The following is a 15998-nucleotide window of genomic DNA, read 5'->3' on the forward strand; positions in this document are numbered from 1 at the left end:
GACTCTTTCTCTTAAATTGCTTTAATGTTGGTGATGGGTCCTTCGCTGCAACAAGACGCTGCAACATTCACTGATGTAAATTAGTGACTGGCTATAAATTGAGTGAAGAGCGAGGGTGGGGGGAAATTACAATATATATATATATATATATATATATATATATATATATATATATATATATATATATATATATATATATATATATATATATATATATATATTTGTATTAAGCACACTATATTAGGCCTACACAGTTCATTTGTTTTATGAAATGCTCCACACTCCCCATACAGTATTTCAACATCCCCCCATACAGTATTTCTACACCCCCCATACAGTATTTCTACACCCCCATACAGTATTTCTACACTCCCCATACAGTATTTGTACCCTCCCCATACAGTATTTCTACACTCCCCATACAGTATTTCTACACCCCCCATACAGTATTTCTACATCCCCATACAGTATTTCTACACCCCCCATACAGTATTTCTACATCCCCCCATACAGTATGTCTACACTCCCCATACAGTATTTCTACACTCCCCATACAGTATTTCTACACCCCCATACAGTATTTCTACACCCCCATACAGTATTTCTACACCCCCATACAGTATTTCTACACCCCCCATACAGTATTTCTACATCCCCCATACAGTATTTCTGCATCCCCCCATACAGTATTTCAACACTCCCCATACAGTATTTCTACACTCCCCATACAGTATTTCTACATCCCCCCATACAGTATTTCTACACTCACCATACAGTATTTCTACATCTCCCCCCTCTTCAGTTAAAAACTATTCCAGTACTGCAGATTACTGTGGACTGTTGATCCTGCCATCTCCTATCCCGATCTTGAATCTAAAAACTTCAAACGGATGGGGACTATACCGTTAGGTGATGGGGACTGTACTGTTAGGTGATGGGGACTGTACTGTTTGGTGATGGAGACCATACCATTAGGTAATGGGGACTGCACTGTTAGGTGATGGGGAAAGTACTGTTAGGTGATGGGGACCGTACTGTTAGGTGATGGAGACCATACCATTAGGTGATGGGGAATGCACTGTTAGGTGATGGGGTTAATACTGTTTGGTGATGGAGACCATACCATTAGGTTATGGGGACTGCACTGTTAGGTGATGGGGACCATACCATTAGGTGATGGGGAATGCACTGTTAGGTGATGGGGTTAATACTGTTTGGTGATGGAGACCATACCATTAGGTTATGGGGACTGCACTGTTAGTTGATGGAGACTGCACTGTTAGGTGATGGGGACTGTAGCGTTAGGTGATGGAGACCAGACTGTTCAGTGATGGGGACTGCACTGTTAGGTGATGGGGACCATACCATTAGGTGATGGGGAATGCACTGTTAGGTGATGGGGTTAATACTGTTTGGTGATGGAGACCATACCATTAGGTTATGGGGACTGCACTGTTAGTTGATGGAGACTGCACTGTTAGGTGATGGGGACTGTAGCGTTAGGTGATGGGAACCGTACTGTTAGATGATGGGGTTAATACTGTTTGGTGATGGAGACCATACCATTAGGTGATGGAGACCATACCATTAGGTGATGGAGACCATACCATTAGGTGATGGAGACCGTACTGTTAGATGATGGGGTTAATACTGTTTGGTGATGGAGACCATACCATTAGGTGATGGGGACTGTACTGTTAGGTGATGGGGACTGCACTGTTAGGTGATGGGGACTGTACTGTTAGGTGATGGGGCCCGTACTGTTAGGTGATGGGGACTGTACTGTTAGGTGATGGGGACTGCACTGTTAGGTGATGGGGACTGCACTGTTAGGTGATGGGGACTGCACTGTTAGGTGATGGGGACTGTACTGTTAGGTGATGGGGACTGCACTGTTAGGTGATGGAGACTGCACTGTTAGGTGATGGGGACTGTACTGTTAGGTGATGGGGACTGCACTGTTAGGTGATGGAGACTGTACTGTTAGGTGATGGAGACTGTACTGTTAGGTGATGGGGACCGTACTGTTAGGTGATGGGGACCGTACTGTTAGGTGATGGGGACTGTACTGTTAGGTGATGGGGTTAATACTGTTTGGTTATGGAGACCATACCATTAGGTGATGGGGACTGCACTGTTAGGTGATGGAGACTGCACTGTTAGGTGATGGGAATAGTACTATTAGGTGATGGGGTTAATACTGTTTGGTTATGGAGACCATAGTGTTAGGTGATGGGGACTGTACTGTTAGGTGATGGAGACTGTACTGTTAGGTGATGGGGACCATACTGTTAGGTGATGGGGACCATACTGTTAGGTGATGGGGACCATACTGGCAGGTAATGGGGACTGTACTGTTAGGTGATGGGGACCATACTGTTAGGTGATGGGGACCATACTGTTAGGTGATGGGGACCATACTGGCAGGTAATGGGGACTGTACTGTTAGGTGATGGGGACTGTACTGGCAGGTGATGGGGACTGTACTGGCAGGTAATGGGGACTGTACTGTTAGGTGATGGGGACCATACTGTTATGTGATGGGGACCATACTGTTAGGGGATGGGGACCATACTGTTAGGTGTTGGGAGTGGTGATGATGATGGTGATGATGGTGGTGGTGGTGGTTGTGATGGTGGAAATGATGGGAGTGGTAATGATGGTGGTGATGGTGGTGGTGGTGGTGATGATGGTGGTGGAGATTATGGTATTGCTGGTGATGGTGGTGGTAGTGGTTGTGCTGGTGGAAATGATGGGAGTGGTGATGATGATGCTTGTGATGGTGGTGATAATGATGATGGTGGTGGTGATGGTGGTATTGGTGGTGATGATGGTGGTGGTGATGGTGGTGATGGTGATGGTGGTGGTGGTGAGGATGGTGGTGGTGATGGTGGTGGTGGTGAGGATGGTGGTGAGGATGGTGGTGATGTTGGTGGTGGGGATGGTGATGATGGTGCTGGTGGTGGTTGTGATGGGGTTAATGATGGGGTGGTGATGATGGTGGTGGTGGTGCTGCTGATGATGGTGGTGGTGGTGGTGGTGGTGCTGCTGATGATGGTGGTGGTGGTGGTGGTGGTATTGGTGGTAATGATGATGGTGGTGGTGATGGTATTGGTGGTGGTGATGGTGGTAATGGTGATGTTGGTGGTGGGGATGGTGATGATGGTGCTGGTGGTGGTTGTGATGGGGTTAATGATGGGGCGGTGATGATGGTGGTGATGGTGGTGGTGATGGTGCTGCTGATGATGTTGGTGGTGGTGATGGTGGTGATGATGGTGGTGGTTGTGATGGTGGAAATGATGGAAGTGGTCATGATGGTGGTGGTGATGGGCTTGTATTGGTGGTGATGATGCTGGTGGTTGTGATGATGGTATTGGTGGTGATTACGGTAGTGGTGATGGTGTCGGTTTTGGTGGTGATGGTGGTTGTGATGGTGGAAATGGTGGGAGTTGTGATGATGAGGGTGATGGTGGTAGTGGTTGAGATGGTGGTGATGGTATTGGTGGTGGTGATGATGGTATTGGTGGTGATGATGGTGGTGGTGGTGATGGTGGTGTTGATGATGGTGGTGGTGGTGATGGTGGTGTTGATGATGGTGGTGATGAATGTATTGGTGGTGATGATGGTGGTGGTGGTGGTGATGATGGTGGTGGTGGTGATGGTGGTGTTGATGATGGTGGTGATGAATGTATTGGTGGTGATGATGGTGGTGGTGTTGATGATGGTGGTGGTGGTGGAAATTATGGGAGTGGTGATGAGGGTGGTGATGATGATATTGGTGTTGATGGTGTTGATGATGGTGGCGGTGATGGTGGTGGTGTTGGTGTTGGTATTGGTAGTGATGGTGGTGTTGATGGTGGTGTTGGTGATGATGGTGGTGATGGCGATTGGTATTTGTATAATGGTGGTGGTGGTCGTGGTTGTGATGGTGGAAATGATGGGGGTGGTGATGATGGTGGTGATGGTATTGATGGTGGTGACGGTGGGTGGTGATGGTGGTGGAGATGATGGTGATGGTGGTGGAAATAATGGGAGTGGGGATGATGTGGGTGGGGGTGATGGTGGTGTTGATGGTATATGGGGTGACTATGGTGGTGATGGTTGTTGTGATGGTGGTGATGGTTGTTGTGATGGTGGTGATGGTGGAGATGATGGTGGTGGTTGTGATGGTGGAAATTATGGGAGTGGTGATGATGGGGGTGGTGATGATGGTGGTGATGGTATTGATGATGATGATGGTGGTTATGGTTGTTGTGATGGTGATGGTGATGATGGTGGAGATGATGGTATTGGTGTTGATGATGGTGGCGGTGATGGTGGTGGTGGTGTTGGTGTTGGTATTGGTAGTGATGGTGGTGTTGATGGTGGTGTTGGTGATGATGGTGGTAGTGGTTGTCATAGTGGTGATGGTGGTGGTGATGGTATTGGTGGTGGTGATGGTGTTGATGGTGGTGATGGTGGTGATGGTGGTGATGGAGATTGGTATTTGTATAATGGTGGTGGTGGTCGTGGTTGTGATGGTGGAAATGATGGGGGTGGTGATGATGGTGGTGATGGTATTGATGGTGGTGACGGTGGGTGGTGATGGTGGTGGAGATGATGGTGATGGTGGTGGAAATAATGGGAGTGGGGATGATGTGTGTGGGGGTGATGGTGGTGTTGATGGTATATGTGGTGACTATGGTGGTGATGTTTGTTGTGATGGTGGTGATGGTGGAGATGATGGTGGTGGTTGTGATGGTGGAAATTATGGGAGTGGTGATGATGGGGGTGGTGGTGATGGTGGTGATGGTATTGATGATGATGATGGTGGTTATGGTTGTTGTGATGGTGATGGTGATGGTGGTGGAGATGATGGTGGAGATGATGGTGGTGGTGGTGATGGTGGAGATGATGGTGGTGGTTGTGATGGTGGTGATGGTATTGGTGGTGATGATGGTGGTTTTCGTGATGTTGGAAATGGTAGGAGTGGTGATAATGGGGGTGGTGATGATGGTGGTGATGGTATTGGTGATGATGATGGTGGTGGTGATGATGGTGGTGGTTGTGATGGTGGTGATGATGGTGATGGTGGTGATGATGGTGGTGATGGTGGTGATGATGGTGATGGTGGTGATGATGGTGATGGTGGTGATGATGGTGATGGTGGTGATGATGGTATTGGTGATGGTGGTGGTATTGATGGTGGTGGTGGTGGTGGTGATGGTGATGATGGGGATGGTGATGATGGTGGTGGTTGTGATGGGGATAATGATGGGAGTGGTGATGATGGGGGTTGTGCTGATGGTGGTGAAGATGGTGGTGATGATGGTGGTGATGATTGTATTGGTGGTGATGATGATGGTGGTGGTTGTGATGGTGATGATGACGGTGGTGGTGGAAATTATGGGAGTGGTGATGATGGGGGTTGTGATGATGGTGGTGAAGATGGTGGTGATGATGGTGGTATTGGTGGTGATGATGGTGGTGGTTGTGATGGTGGTGATGATGGTGGTGATTACAGTAGTGGTGATGGTGTCGGTTTTGGTGGTGATGGTGGTTGTGATGGTGGAAATGGTGGGAGTTGTGATGATGAGGGTGGAGATGATGATATTGGTAGTGAGTGATGATGGTGGTGATGGTTGTTGTGATGGTGGTGATGGTGGAGATGATGGTGGTGGTTGTGATGGTGGAAATTATGGGAGTGGTGATGATGATGGTGGTTATGGTTGTTGTGATGGTGGTGGTGATGGTGGTGGTGGTGATGGTGGAGATGATGGTGGTGGTTGTGATGGTGGTGATGGTATTGGTGGTGATGATGGTGGTTTTCGTGATGTTGGAAATGGTGGGAGTGGTGATAATGGTGGTGGTGGTGATGGTATTGGTGATGGTATTGGTGATGATGATGGTGGTTACGGTTGTTGTGATGGTGGTGATGGTGGTATTGGTGGTGGTGGTGGTATTGGTGGTGGTGGTGGTGGTGGTGGTGATGATGTGGATGGTGATGACGGTCGTGGTTGTGATGGGGATAATGATGGGAGTGGTGATGATGGGGGTTGTGCTGATGGTGGTGAAGATGGTGGTGATGATGGTGGTGATGATTGTATTGGTGGTGATGATGATGGTGGTGATTGTGATGGTGATGATGACGGTGGTGGTGGAAATTATGGGAGTGGTGATGATGGGGGTTGTGATGATGGTGGTGAAGATGGTGGTGATGATGGTGGTGATGATGGTGGTATTGGTGGAGATGATGGTGGTGGTTGTGATGGTGGTGATGGTATTGGTGGTGATGATGGTGGTTTTCGTGATGTTGGAAATGATGGGAGTGGTGATGATGGGGGTGGTAATGATGGTGGTGATGGTATTGGTGATGATGATGGTGGTTATGGTTGTTGTGATGGTGGTGGTGATGGTATTGGTGGTGATGGTAGTGGTGGTGGTGATGTTGATGATGGTGGTGGTGATGATGGTATTGGTGATGATGGTGGTGGTTGTGATGTTTGAAATGGTGGGAGTGGTGATGATGGTGGTGGTGGTGATGGTATTGGTGATGGTATTGATGATGATGATGGTGGTTATGGTTGTTGTGATGGTGGTGATGGTGGTATTGGTGGTGGTGGTGGTGGTGATGGTGATGATGGGGATGGTGATGATGGTGGTGGTTGTGATGGGGATAATGATGGGAGTGGTGATGATGGGGGTGAAGATGGTGGTGATGATGGTGGTGATGATTGTATTGGTGATGGTGATGATGGTATTGGTGGTGATGGTGATGATGGTATTGATGATGGTATTGGTGGTGATGATGGTGGTGATGATGGTGGTGGTTGTGATGTTGGAAATGATGGGAGAGGTGATGATAGGGGTGGTGGTGATGGTGGTGATGGTATTGGTGGTGATGATGATGGTGATGGTATTTGTGGTGATGGTAAGGTTGTGATAGTGGTGGTGGTCATGGTATTGGTGGTGGTATTGGTGGTGGTGCTGGTATTTGTGGTGATGGTGGTGGTGATGATAATTGGGGTGGTGGTGTGGGGGCGATATAATAGAAAAGCCCAGACAGAAGGACCAACAAGCGGACACACTTACAAGATGAAGTCGTCTTGGCTGGAACGGATCTGTCCCAGAGCAGGGAAGGAGGGCAGGCCAGTGTTGAAGATACCCCTGCAGTGGAACAAATACAGTATCAGTCTCCATCAGGGCTAGGCTACCCATAGAGATACAATATTAACCCAGATGGTCGTGGTGTAGTCGACTGTATGACAATTTCCATTCTAGGGTTTTATCTAGTGTTCTGTGAGTCAACCCTGCAGGTATGACCAACGTCTTGGAATGACACGGCAGGGTTTATTTACAAACGAGCACCATGCACAGTTAACTCTGCTAATGACTTACCAACTGAGCTAATTGATCAACGTCTGTGATTGGCTAAATTCCACCTAACTGGGCATGCAAGCTCAAGCTAATAACTTCACATTCATTATCTCCAGTACTGTATACCCAGTTTCTCATTGATAAAAAAAGTGTTTTTCTACATTATGTACTAAAAAAAAGAAAAAAGAAAAAGAAGCGATAAGACTGCAAAACAACTTGTTTTTTAAACAAACTCTCTTGCACTGACTCTATGCACACACACTGGTCTCTACCCATACTTTCACACATGCTTACACTTACACACACACATTCTGATGAGAAACACAAACACAACACATACAGTGGGGCAAAAAAGTATTTAGTCAGCGACCAATTGTGCTAGTTCTCCCACTTAAAAAGATGAGAGAGGCCTGTAATATTCATCATAGGTACACTTCAACTATGACAGACAAAATGAGAAAAAAAAATCCTGGAAATCACATTGTAGGATTTTTAATGAATTTATGTGCTAATTATGGTGGAAAATAAGTATTTGGTCAATAACAAAAGTTTATCTCAATACTTTGTTATATACCCTTTGTTGGCAATGACAGAGGTCAAACGTTTTCTGTAAGTCTTCACAAGGTTTTCACACACTGTTGCTGGTATTTTGGCCAATTACTCCATGCAGATCTCCTCTAGAGTAGTGATGTTTTGGGGCTGTTGCTGGGCAAAACAGACTTTCAACTCCCTCTAAATATTTTCTATGGGGTTGAGATCTGGAGACTGGCTAGGCCACTCCAGGACCTTGAAATACTTCTTACGAAGCCACTCCTTCGTTGCCCGGGCTGTGTGTTTGGGATCATTGTCATCCTGAAAGACCCAGCCACGTTTCATCTTCAATGCCCTTGCTGATGGAATGAGGTTTTCACTCAAAATCTCACGATACATGGCCCCATTCATTCTTTCCTTTACACAGATCATTCGTCCTGGTCCCTTTGCAGAAAAACAGCCCCAAAGCATGATGTTTCCACCCCCATGCTTCACAGTAGGTATGGTGTTCTTTGGATGCAACTCAGCATTCTTTGTCCTCCAAACACGACGAGTTGAGTTTTTACCAAAAAGTTATATTTTGGTTTCATCTGACCATATGACATTCTCCCAATCTTCTTCTGGATCATCCAAATGCTCTCTAGCAAACTTCAGACGGGCCTGGACATGTACTGGCTTAAGCAGTGGGACATGTCTGGCACTGCAGGATTTGAGTCCCTGGCGGCGTAGTGTGTTACTGATGGTAGGCTTTGTTACTTTGGTCCCAGCTCTCTGAAGGTCATTCACTAGGTCCCCCCGTGTGGTTCTGGGATTTTTGCTCACCGTTCTTGTGATCATTTTGACCCCACGGGGTGAGATCTTGCGTGGAGCCCCAGATCGAGGGAGATTATCAGTGGTCTTGTGTCTTCCATTTCCTAATAATTGCTCCCACAGTTGATGTCTTCAAACCAATCTGCTTACCTATTGCATAATCAGTCTTCCCAGCCTGGTGCAGGTCTACAATTTTGTTTCTGGTGTCCTTTGACAGCTCTTTGGTCTTGGCCATAGTGGAGTTTGGAGTGTGACTGTTTGAGGTTGTGGACAGGTGTCTTTTATACTGATAACAAGTTCAAACAGGTTCTATTAATACAGGTAACAAGTGGAGGACAGAGGAGCCTCTTAAAGAAGAAGTTACAGGTCTGTGAGAGCCAGAAATCTTGCTTGTTTGTAGGTGACCAAATACTTATTTTCCACCATAATTTGCAAATAAATTCATTAACAATCCTACAATGTGATTGTCTGGATTTATTTTCTCATGTTGTCTGTCATAGTTGAAGTGTACCTATAATGAAAATTTACAGGCCTCTCTCATCTTTTTAAGTGGGAGAACTTGCACAATTGGTGACTGACTAAAAGCTTTTTTGCCCCACTGTATGGGACCAGGTAGCTCATTTGGTAGAGCATGGAGCATGGTGCACACATCAATGTAAGTTGCTCTGGATAAAAGGGTTCTGATAAATGATTAAATTAAATTATTATAAATTAGGTAGTCAAAGTGAAGCCCGAATCTAATGCATCTTCCTGTAAAAGGACAGGAGAATACCAACATGAACAAGACAACACTTCATTGATGAAAGGGCTCCTGGGAGACATACTCATTAAGTGACTGGACCACTGTTTCTTGTAGCCATTTCACAGTTCTCTGCTTCTTCCTTTTCTTGAACACGTGTGGAAGGTTTTACTTGACTAATATGGTAGCACCTGAGGTTTTACTTGACTAACATGGTAGCACCTGAGGTTTTACTTGACTAATATGGTAGCACCTGAGGTTTTACTTGACTAACATGGTAGCACCTGAGGTTTTACTTGACTAATATGGTAGCACCTGAGGTTTTACTTGACTAATATGGTAGCACCTGAGGTTTTACTTGACTAATATGGTAGCACCTGAGGTTTTACTTGACTAATATGGTAGCACCTGAATTTTACATTATTTGTGGGTAGCTGATAAACGGTTGGGTCTTTTTAAAAACCATCACATCATGGCTAGAATTATTTTTTCTGAGTATCCAAATACAAATATTAATCGTTGCGGTGTGAAGCGGTTTTTGATCTGCAGGGTTTATGCATGGGAGCATTCTTACCCCATTAAAAATTATGAACATAAATATATTTTAAAAATGTGTGAATAAGGTCTGAAGCTGACAGTTAATTGTTGCATCAAAATAGGTTTTTAGTCAACTTACCTGGTAAAATAAGGGTAAATAAATTAAATTAAATAATTTCCCCCACTTACAGGTACTTTAAGTTTGTTAGGTCCTTGAATGCCTCTGGGTCAATGTAAGACAGGCTTCTGATACCCCTTATCTCTCTGTGACAAACATAAACACAAACACACACACAGACACACACACAGTAAATTAATGTAATCCGCACACACTTGAAAAACAACCACAGCACACAGTCCAAAATGTCCATAATGTTACCATGTTCTATAATACCATGTTACCATGTTACATAATACCATGTTCTATAATACCATGTTACCATGTTCTATAATACCATGTTACCATGTTCTATGTTACAATGTTACCATGTTCTATAATACCATGTTACCATGTTCTATAATACCATGTTACCATGTTCTATAATATCATGTTCTATAATACCATGTTACCATGTTCTATAATACCATGTTACAATGTTCTATAATACCATGTTCTATAATACCATGTTCTATAATACCATGTTACCATGTTCTATAATACCATGTTCTATAATACCATGTTCTATAATACCATGTTCTATAATACCATGTTACCATGTTCTATAATACCATGTTACCATGTTCTATAATATCATGTTCTATAATACCATGTTCTATAATACCATGTTACCATGTCCTTCTGTAGCTCAGTTGGTAGAGCATGGCGCTTGTAACGCCAGGGTAGTGGGTTCGATTCCCGGGACCACCCATACGTAGAATGTATGCACACATGACTGTAAGTCGCTTTGGATAAAAGCGTCTGCTAAATGGCATATATTATTATTATTATTATTACCATGTTCTATAATACCATGTTACAATGTTCTATAATACCATGTAATATGTTCTATAATACCATGTTCTATAATACCATGTTACTATGTTCTATAATACCATGTTACCATGTTCTATAGTACCATGTTAATGTTCTATAATACCATGTTCTATGTTACCATGTTCTATGTTCTATGTTACCATGTTTCATGTTCCCATGTTCTATGTTACCATGTTCTATGTTACCATGTTCTATATTACCATCTTCTATGTTACCATGTTCTATGTTACCATGTTACCATGTTCTATGTTACCATGTTCTATGTTACCATGTTACCATGTTCTATGTTACCATGTTACCATGTTCTATGTTACCATGTTACCATGTTCTATGTTACCATGTTCTATGTTCTATGTTACCATGTTTCATGTTACCATGTTCTATGTTACCATGTTCTATGTTACCATGTTCTATATTACCATCTTCTATGTTACCATGTTACCATGTTCTATATTACCATCTTGAATGTTACCATGTTCTATATTACCATCTTCTATGTTACCATGTTACAATCTTCTATGTTACCATGTTACCATGTTCTATATTACCATCTTCTATGTTACCATGTTACCATGTTCTATATTACCATCTTGAATGTTACCATGTTCTATATTACCATGTTACCATGTTCTATATTACCATCTTGAATGTTACCATGTTCTATGTTACCATGTTACCATGTTCTATGTTACCATGTTCTATGTTACCATGTTACCATGTTCTATGTTACCATGTTACCATGTTCTATGTTACCATGTTACCATGTTCTATGTTACCATGTTCTATGTTCTATGTTACCATGTTTCATGTTACCATGTTCTATGTTACCATGTTCTATGTTACCATGTTCTATATTACCATCTTCTATGTTACCATGTTACCATGTTCTATATTACCATCTTGAATGTTACCATGTTCTATATTACCATCTTCTATGTTACCATGTTACAATCTTCTATGTTACCATGTTACCATGTTCTATATTACCATCTTCTATGTTACCATGTTACCATGTTCTATATTACCATCTTGAATGTTACCATGTTCTATATTACCATCTTCTATGTTACCATGTTATCATGTTCTATATTACCATGTTACCATGTTCTATATTACCATGTTACTATGTTCTATGTTACCATGTTACTATGTTCTATGTTACCATGTTATCATGTTCTATATTACCATGTTCTATGTTACCATGTTACAACGTTTTATGTTACCATGTTACCATGTTCTATGTTACCATGTTCTATGTTACCATGTTACCATGTTCTATGTTACCATGTTACCATGTTCTATGTTACCATGTTACAATATTCTATGTTACCATGTTATCATGTTCTATATTACCATGTTCTATGTTACCATGTTACAACGTTTTATGTTACCATGTTACCATGTTCTATGTTACCATGTTCTATGTTACCATGTTACCATGTTCTATGTTACAATGTTACCATGTTCTATGTTACCATGTTACAATATTCTATGTTACCATGTTACCATGTTCTATATTACCATGTTACTATGTTCTATGTTACCATGTTATCATGTTCTATATTACCATGTTCTATGTTACCATGTTACAACGTTTTATGTTACCATGTTACCATGTTCTATGTTACCATGTTCTATGTTACCATGTTCTATGTTACCATGTTACCATGTTCTATGTTACCATGTTACCATGTTCTATGTTACCATGTTACAATATTCTATGTTACCATGTTACAATATTCTATGTTACCATGTTACCATGTTCTATGTTACCATGTTACAATGTTCTATGTTACCATGTTATATGTTCAATGTTACCATCTTCTATGTTACCATGTTACCATGTTCTATGTTAAAACATGTTTCATATTACCATGTTCTATGTTACCATGTTCTATGTCACCATGTTATATGTTCTATGTTACCATCTTCTATGTTACCATGTTACCATGTTCTATGTTGCCATGTTGCCATGTTGCCAAACACATTTCTACCATACTGAAATGCAATCATAATCACCCAGGAAGAGAAAAGATAGGGTTGGATCAGTAATCCTCGCCCCTGTTTTGGTAAAAAGCTGAGGGACGGGGCTGGAGACATGTAAACACTCTCAAATTCATAGACAGAGCTACGGATACAGGGATCCATGATATATATATATATATATATATATAATATATAATACATAATATATAATATATAATATCCAAAGTATAGTTTTAACTATGTTTTGAGGCTATATAGTGTTTGTTTACATTTACTATGTTTACAAACATTTGAGTAAAACAAGCTTATATTTTGGGATCTGATGGGGTACAACAGCTGAACTAAGCTCATGAGACATTTATAAGTTATATTCATTAAGAATCAAAGGGTACATATCATCATCCTATAAGTCAAAAAGGATATAGCAGCTGAATATTGCCTCTTGAGAAGACTCATTTCAGCCGAATGTAGTCAGTTGTGTAACTGAGTAGGTATCCCCTTTCCCTTTCCTTAAGCCACAACCCAGAGTCTGTGCATGTCTACCGTGGCTGTTTGGGAGACTGCAACCACAACAACAACAGCATCTGTGCAGGGCCGGACTAACCAAATCTGGGGCCCCTTACTCTTTGTGGTAGAAATACATTTTTGCTGTTTTAAAACTGAATTCTAGCAATTCTACACATTTTGCCTTTGAGAGAAAAATGTGCTCGTATTTCCTGTAGATTTACACATTTCGACATGGCTTATGCCTTCTTCTTATGTTGTCTGAGTAACTCAAACAGTATAATAAAATCAGTGGACGTCACCTGGGGCCGCGGGGCATGTGGTCCGGTCGGTAATCCGGGCCCTGCCTCTGTGCCAGCCGTTGAGAATTCATGTAAATGCATGTTATTTTCCAATATTTTTATTCAGACTCTCGTTTGGTCATGTAATTGATATTTCTCTAAACCTTTTAGGCTAAATGAAGATTCAGGCACCTCCTGTTCCAATTCCAAACCACATGGTTGGTCTAAAACAGCCTCCAATTCCAAACCACATGGTTGGTCTAAAACAGCCTCCAATTCCAAACCACATGGTTGGTCTAAAACAGCCTCCAATTCCAAACCACATGGTTGGTCTAAAACAGCCTCCAATTCCAAACCACATGGTTGGTCTAAAATAGCCTCCAATTCCAAACCACATGGTTGGTCTAAAACAGCCTCCAATTCCAAACCACATGGTTGGTCTAAAACAGCCTCCAATTCCAAACCACATACCGTTGGGTTAAAACGCAAACTCTTAATGGTAGATTGGAGGCTCTGTTATGCGCTTCAACCCTGAGCTGAGGTAGATAGATATATGAGATAAGAGAGAAAAGGGTTTCCGATGGAAAAAGAGGGACTGTGGCGGGGCCGCCTACCCTCTAGTACTTACATGTGGATAGCCTTGGGCAGCTTGTGAAAAGAATGTCTCTCCAGACTCCTCAGACTTTCATCATCTGATATGTAACTGATTTGGAAAATATAGAATGGAAATGTATAACTTTTTCACTGCAAGAACAGATTGGGTAGAAATACATTGTGTACAGTCCTGAGCTACATCTACATCCCAGGCTGTTCCCCTGTAGGCCCTATGGAAGTGTATGGAAGTGAGATCATCAATGACGGGCTGTTCAGTTCTACGATATTATACTTTTACCACTACAGATATAACACAGTAGCATATGTTATAAACAAAAACCTACATGTGAGAGATGTTGATCAAGTTGGCGAAGGCATCCTGAGATATGGAGGTCAGTCTTGTCTCCACAAGCCACCTGTTGTGATAATACATCGATAATCCGTTGCATTGTTTTTATAGTGCTTTTCATTTCATTTGTGTTGTTCGTGTAATGGCATCCATTCTAGTTTTCACATCTCTATAATATCCATGCAACACATTATTATACCGCATTAGCTTTTTTTGTTTGTAATTTAGTTATCTGCAAATACAAAGTAACTATTGCCTGACCTGTTACATCCATAGACATTATATAGTTAATAGAAACATATTTGGGGGCTATGGGGTGATGGTTACTGGTCAGTGTAGATCTGCAGAAAGAGAGAGGGATTGTTCTGTAGACATAGTATCCAATAGAAGCTGATTATTATTATTGTTATTATTAGATTATACACATTTACAAGATGAGAATACCTTCTTTGTATGTTGGGTAATGATAAAAACAGACAGCTGTGTTAAACCCATGAGGTAAGAATCAATAGGTAAATATAAAGAATTCACATCACCAACAGATTTCTTGAATCCCAGACTGTAGCTTAAAACTGAAACCCACTACTAGGTATTATTCGTCGTATGTCAATTAAGTGAACTTCTCTTTTGCTGAGTTATTCCTTTAAATCAGCATCACTTCGACTGACTGACAGGGCCGGTAAAAAGAAACAGTAGAAAGATACGGAAACGAGAGTACTTACACCTCTTTAGTGCTGGGATGGAATGCAGGTAGGACGTCAATTTCGAAGCATGACACTGTTTTCGTACTGTCCCATTTGGTGCAGTCGCAAAAAGTTGGGCAAACGTCGATGTTATCAGTTGAATCGACCGGTGAAGCGATGAAAAGTATAAACATACGAATAATTAGATTCATTTTCAGATAGATTACTGAATCGATATACTCGCTCATTATTTGGTATTGCGTGAAGCCTATGAACGCATATTCGGCACATTAAAGTTTAATTTCCAATGTCAAGGTATATTACAGTTGTATTCGCCCGTATAGCATCTCATGTGGACATGTACTCCCAAGTTAAGTCGATGTCAAAATTGATAGAGATGCGGTACGGGGGCGTTCCGTTCATCTGAAACTTGCGTGCGTTGAACGTGGCTGAATCACACGGCATGGGGTGGGGAGTTACTTTTACAGGCTATATAGCCTGTTACGTTGCATTCGGACTTTTCAGGATGTTTAAATTAATGCGTTGTACTGTAGGTTATTTATTGGAAATATGCAGTTCCAATAATATTTTAATATTGGACAGATTGTAGGATCTGGGGCCAGGAGATTTGTAG

At 42.2% G+C, this 15998-nt stretch overlaps 1 protein-coding gene across 1 annotated transcript in view; it reads right to left on the minus strand.

Annotated features, from left to right (window-relative positions):
- Positions 1 to 15776, minus strand: part of LOC124046731 (thyrotropin receptor-like) — a 38468-nt gene extending 22692 nt beyond the window's left edge. The window contains exons 1-5 of the mRNA XM_046367443.1: positions 15404 to 15776; positions 14677 to 14748; positions 14367 to 14441; positions 10163 to 10237; positions 7072 to 7146 (exon numbers count right to left, since the gene is read on the minus strand). Of these exons, the coding sequence (XP_046223399.1) occupies positions 7072 to 7146; positions 10163 to 10237; positions 14367 to 14441; positions 14677 to 14748; positions 15404 to 15612 (506 nt within the window). The 5' untranslated portion in view covers positions 15613 to 15776. The remainder of the gene's footprint in view (positions 1 to 7071; positions 7147 to 10162; positions 10238 to 14366; positions 14442 to 14676; positions 14749 to 15403) is intronic.
- Between the last annotated feature and the right edge of the window lie 222 nt (positions 15777 to 15998).

The sequence above is a fragment of the Oncorhynchus gorbuscha genome, linkage group LG10, assembly GCF_021184085.1.
Source record: "Oncorhynchus gorbuscha isolate QuinsamMale2020 ecotype Even-year linkage group LG10, OgorEven_v1.0, whole genome shotgun sequence".
NCBI lineage: Eukaryota > Metazoa > Chordata > Actinopteri > Salmoniformes > Salmonidae > Oncorhynchus > Oncorhynchus gorbuscha.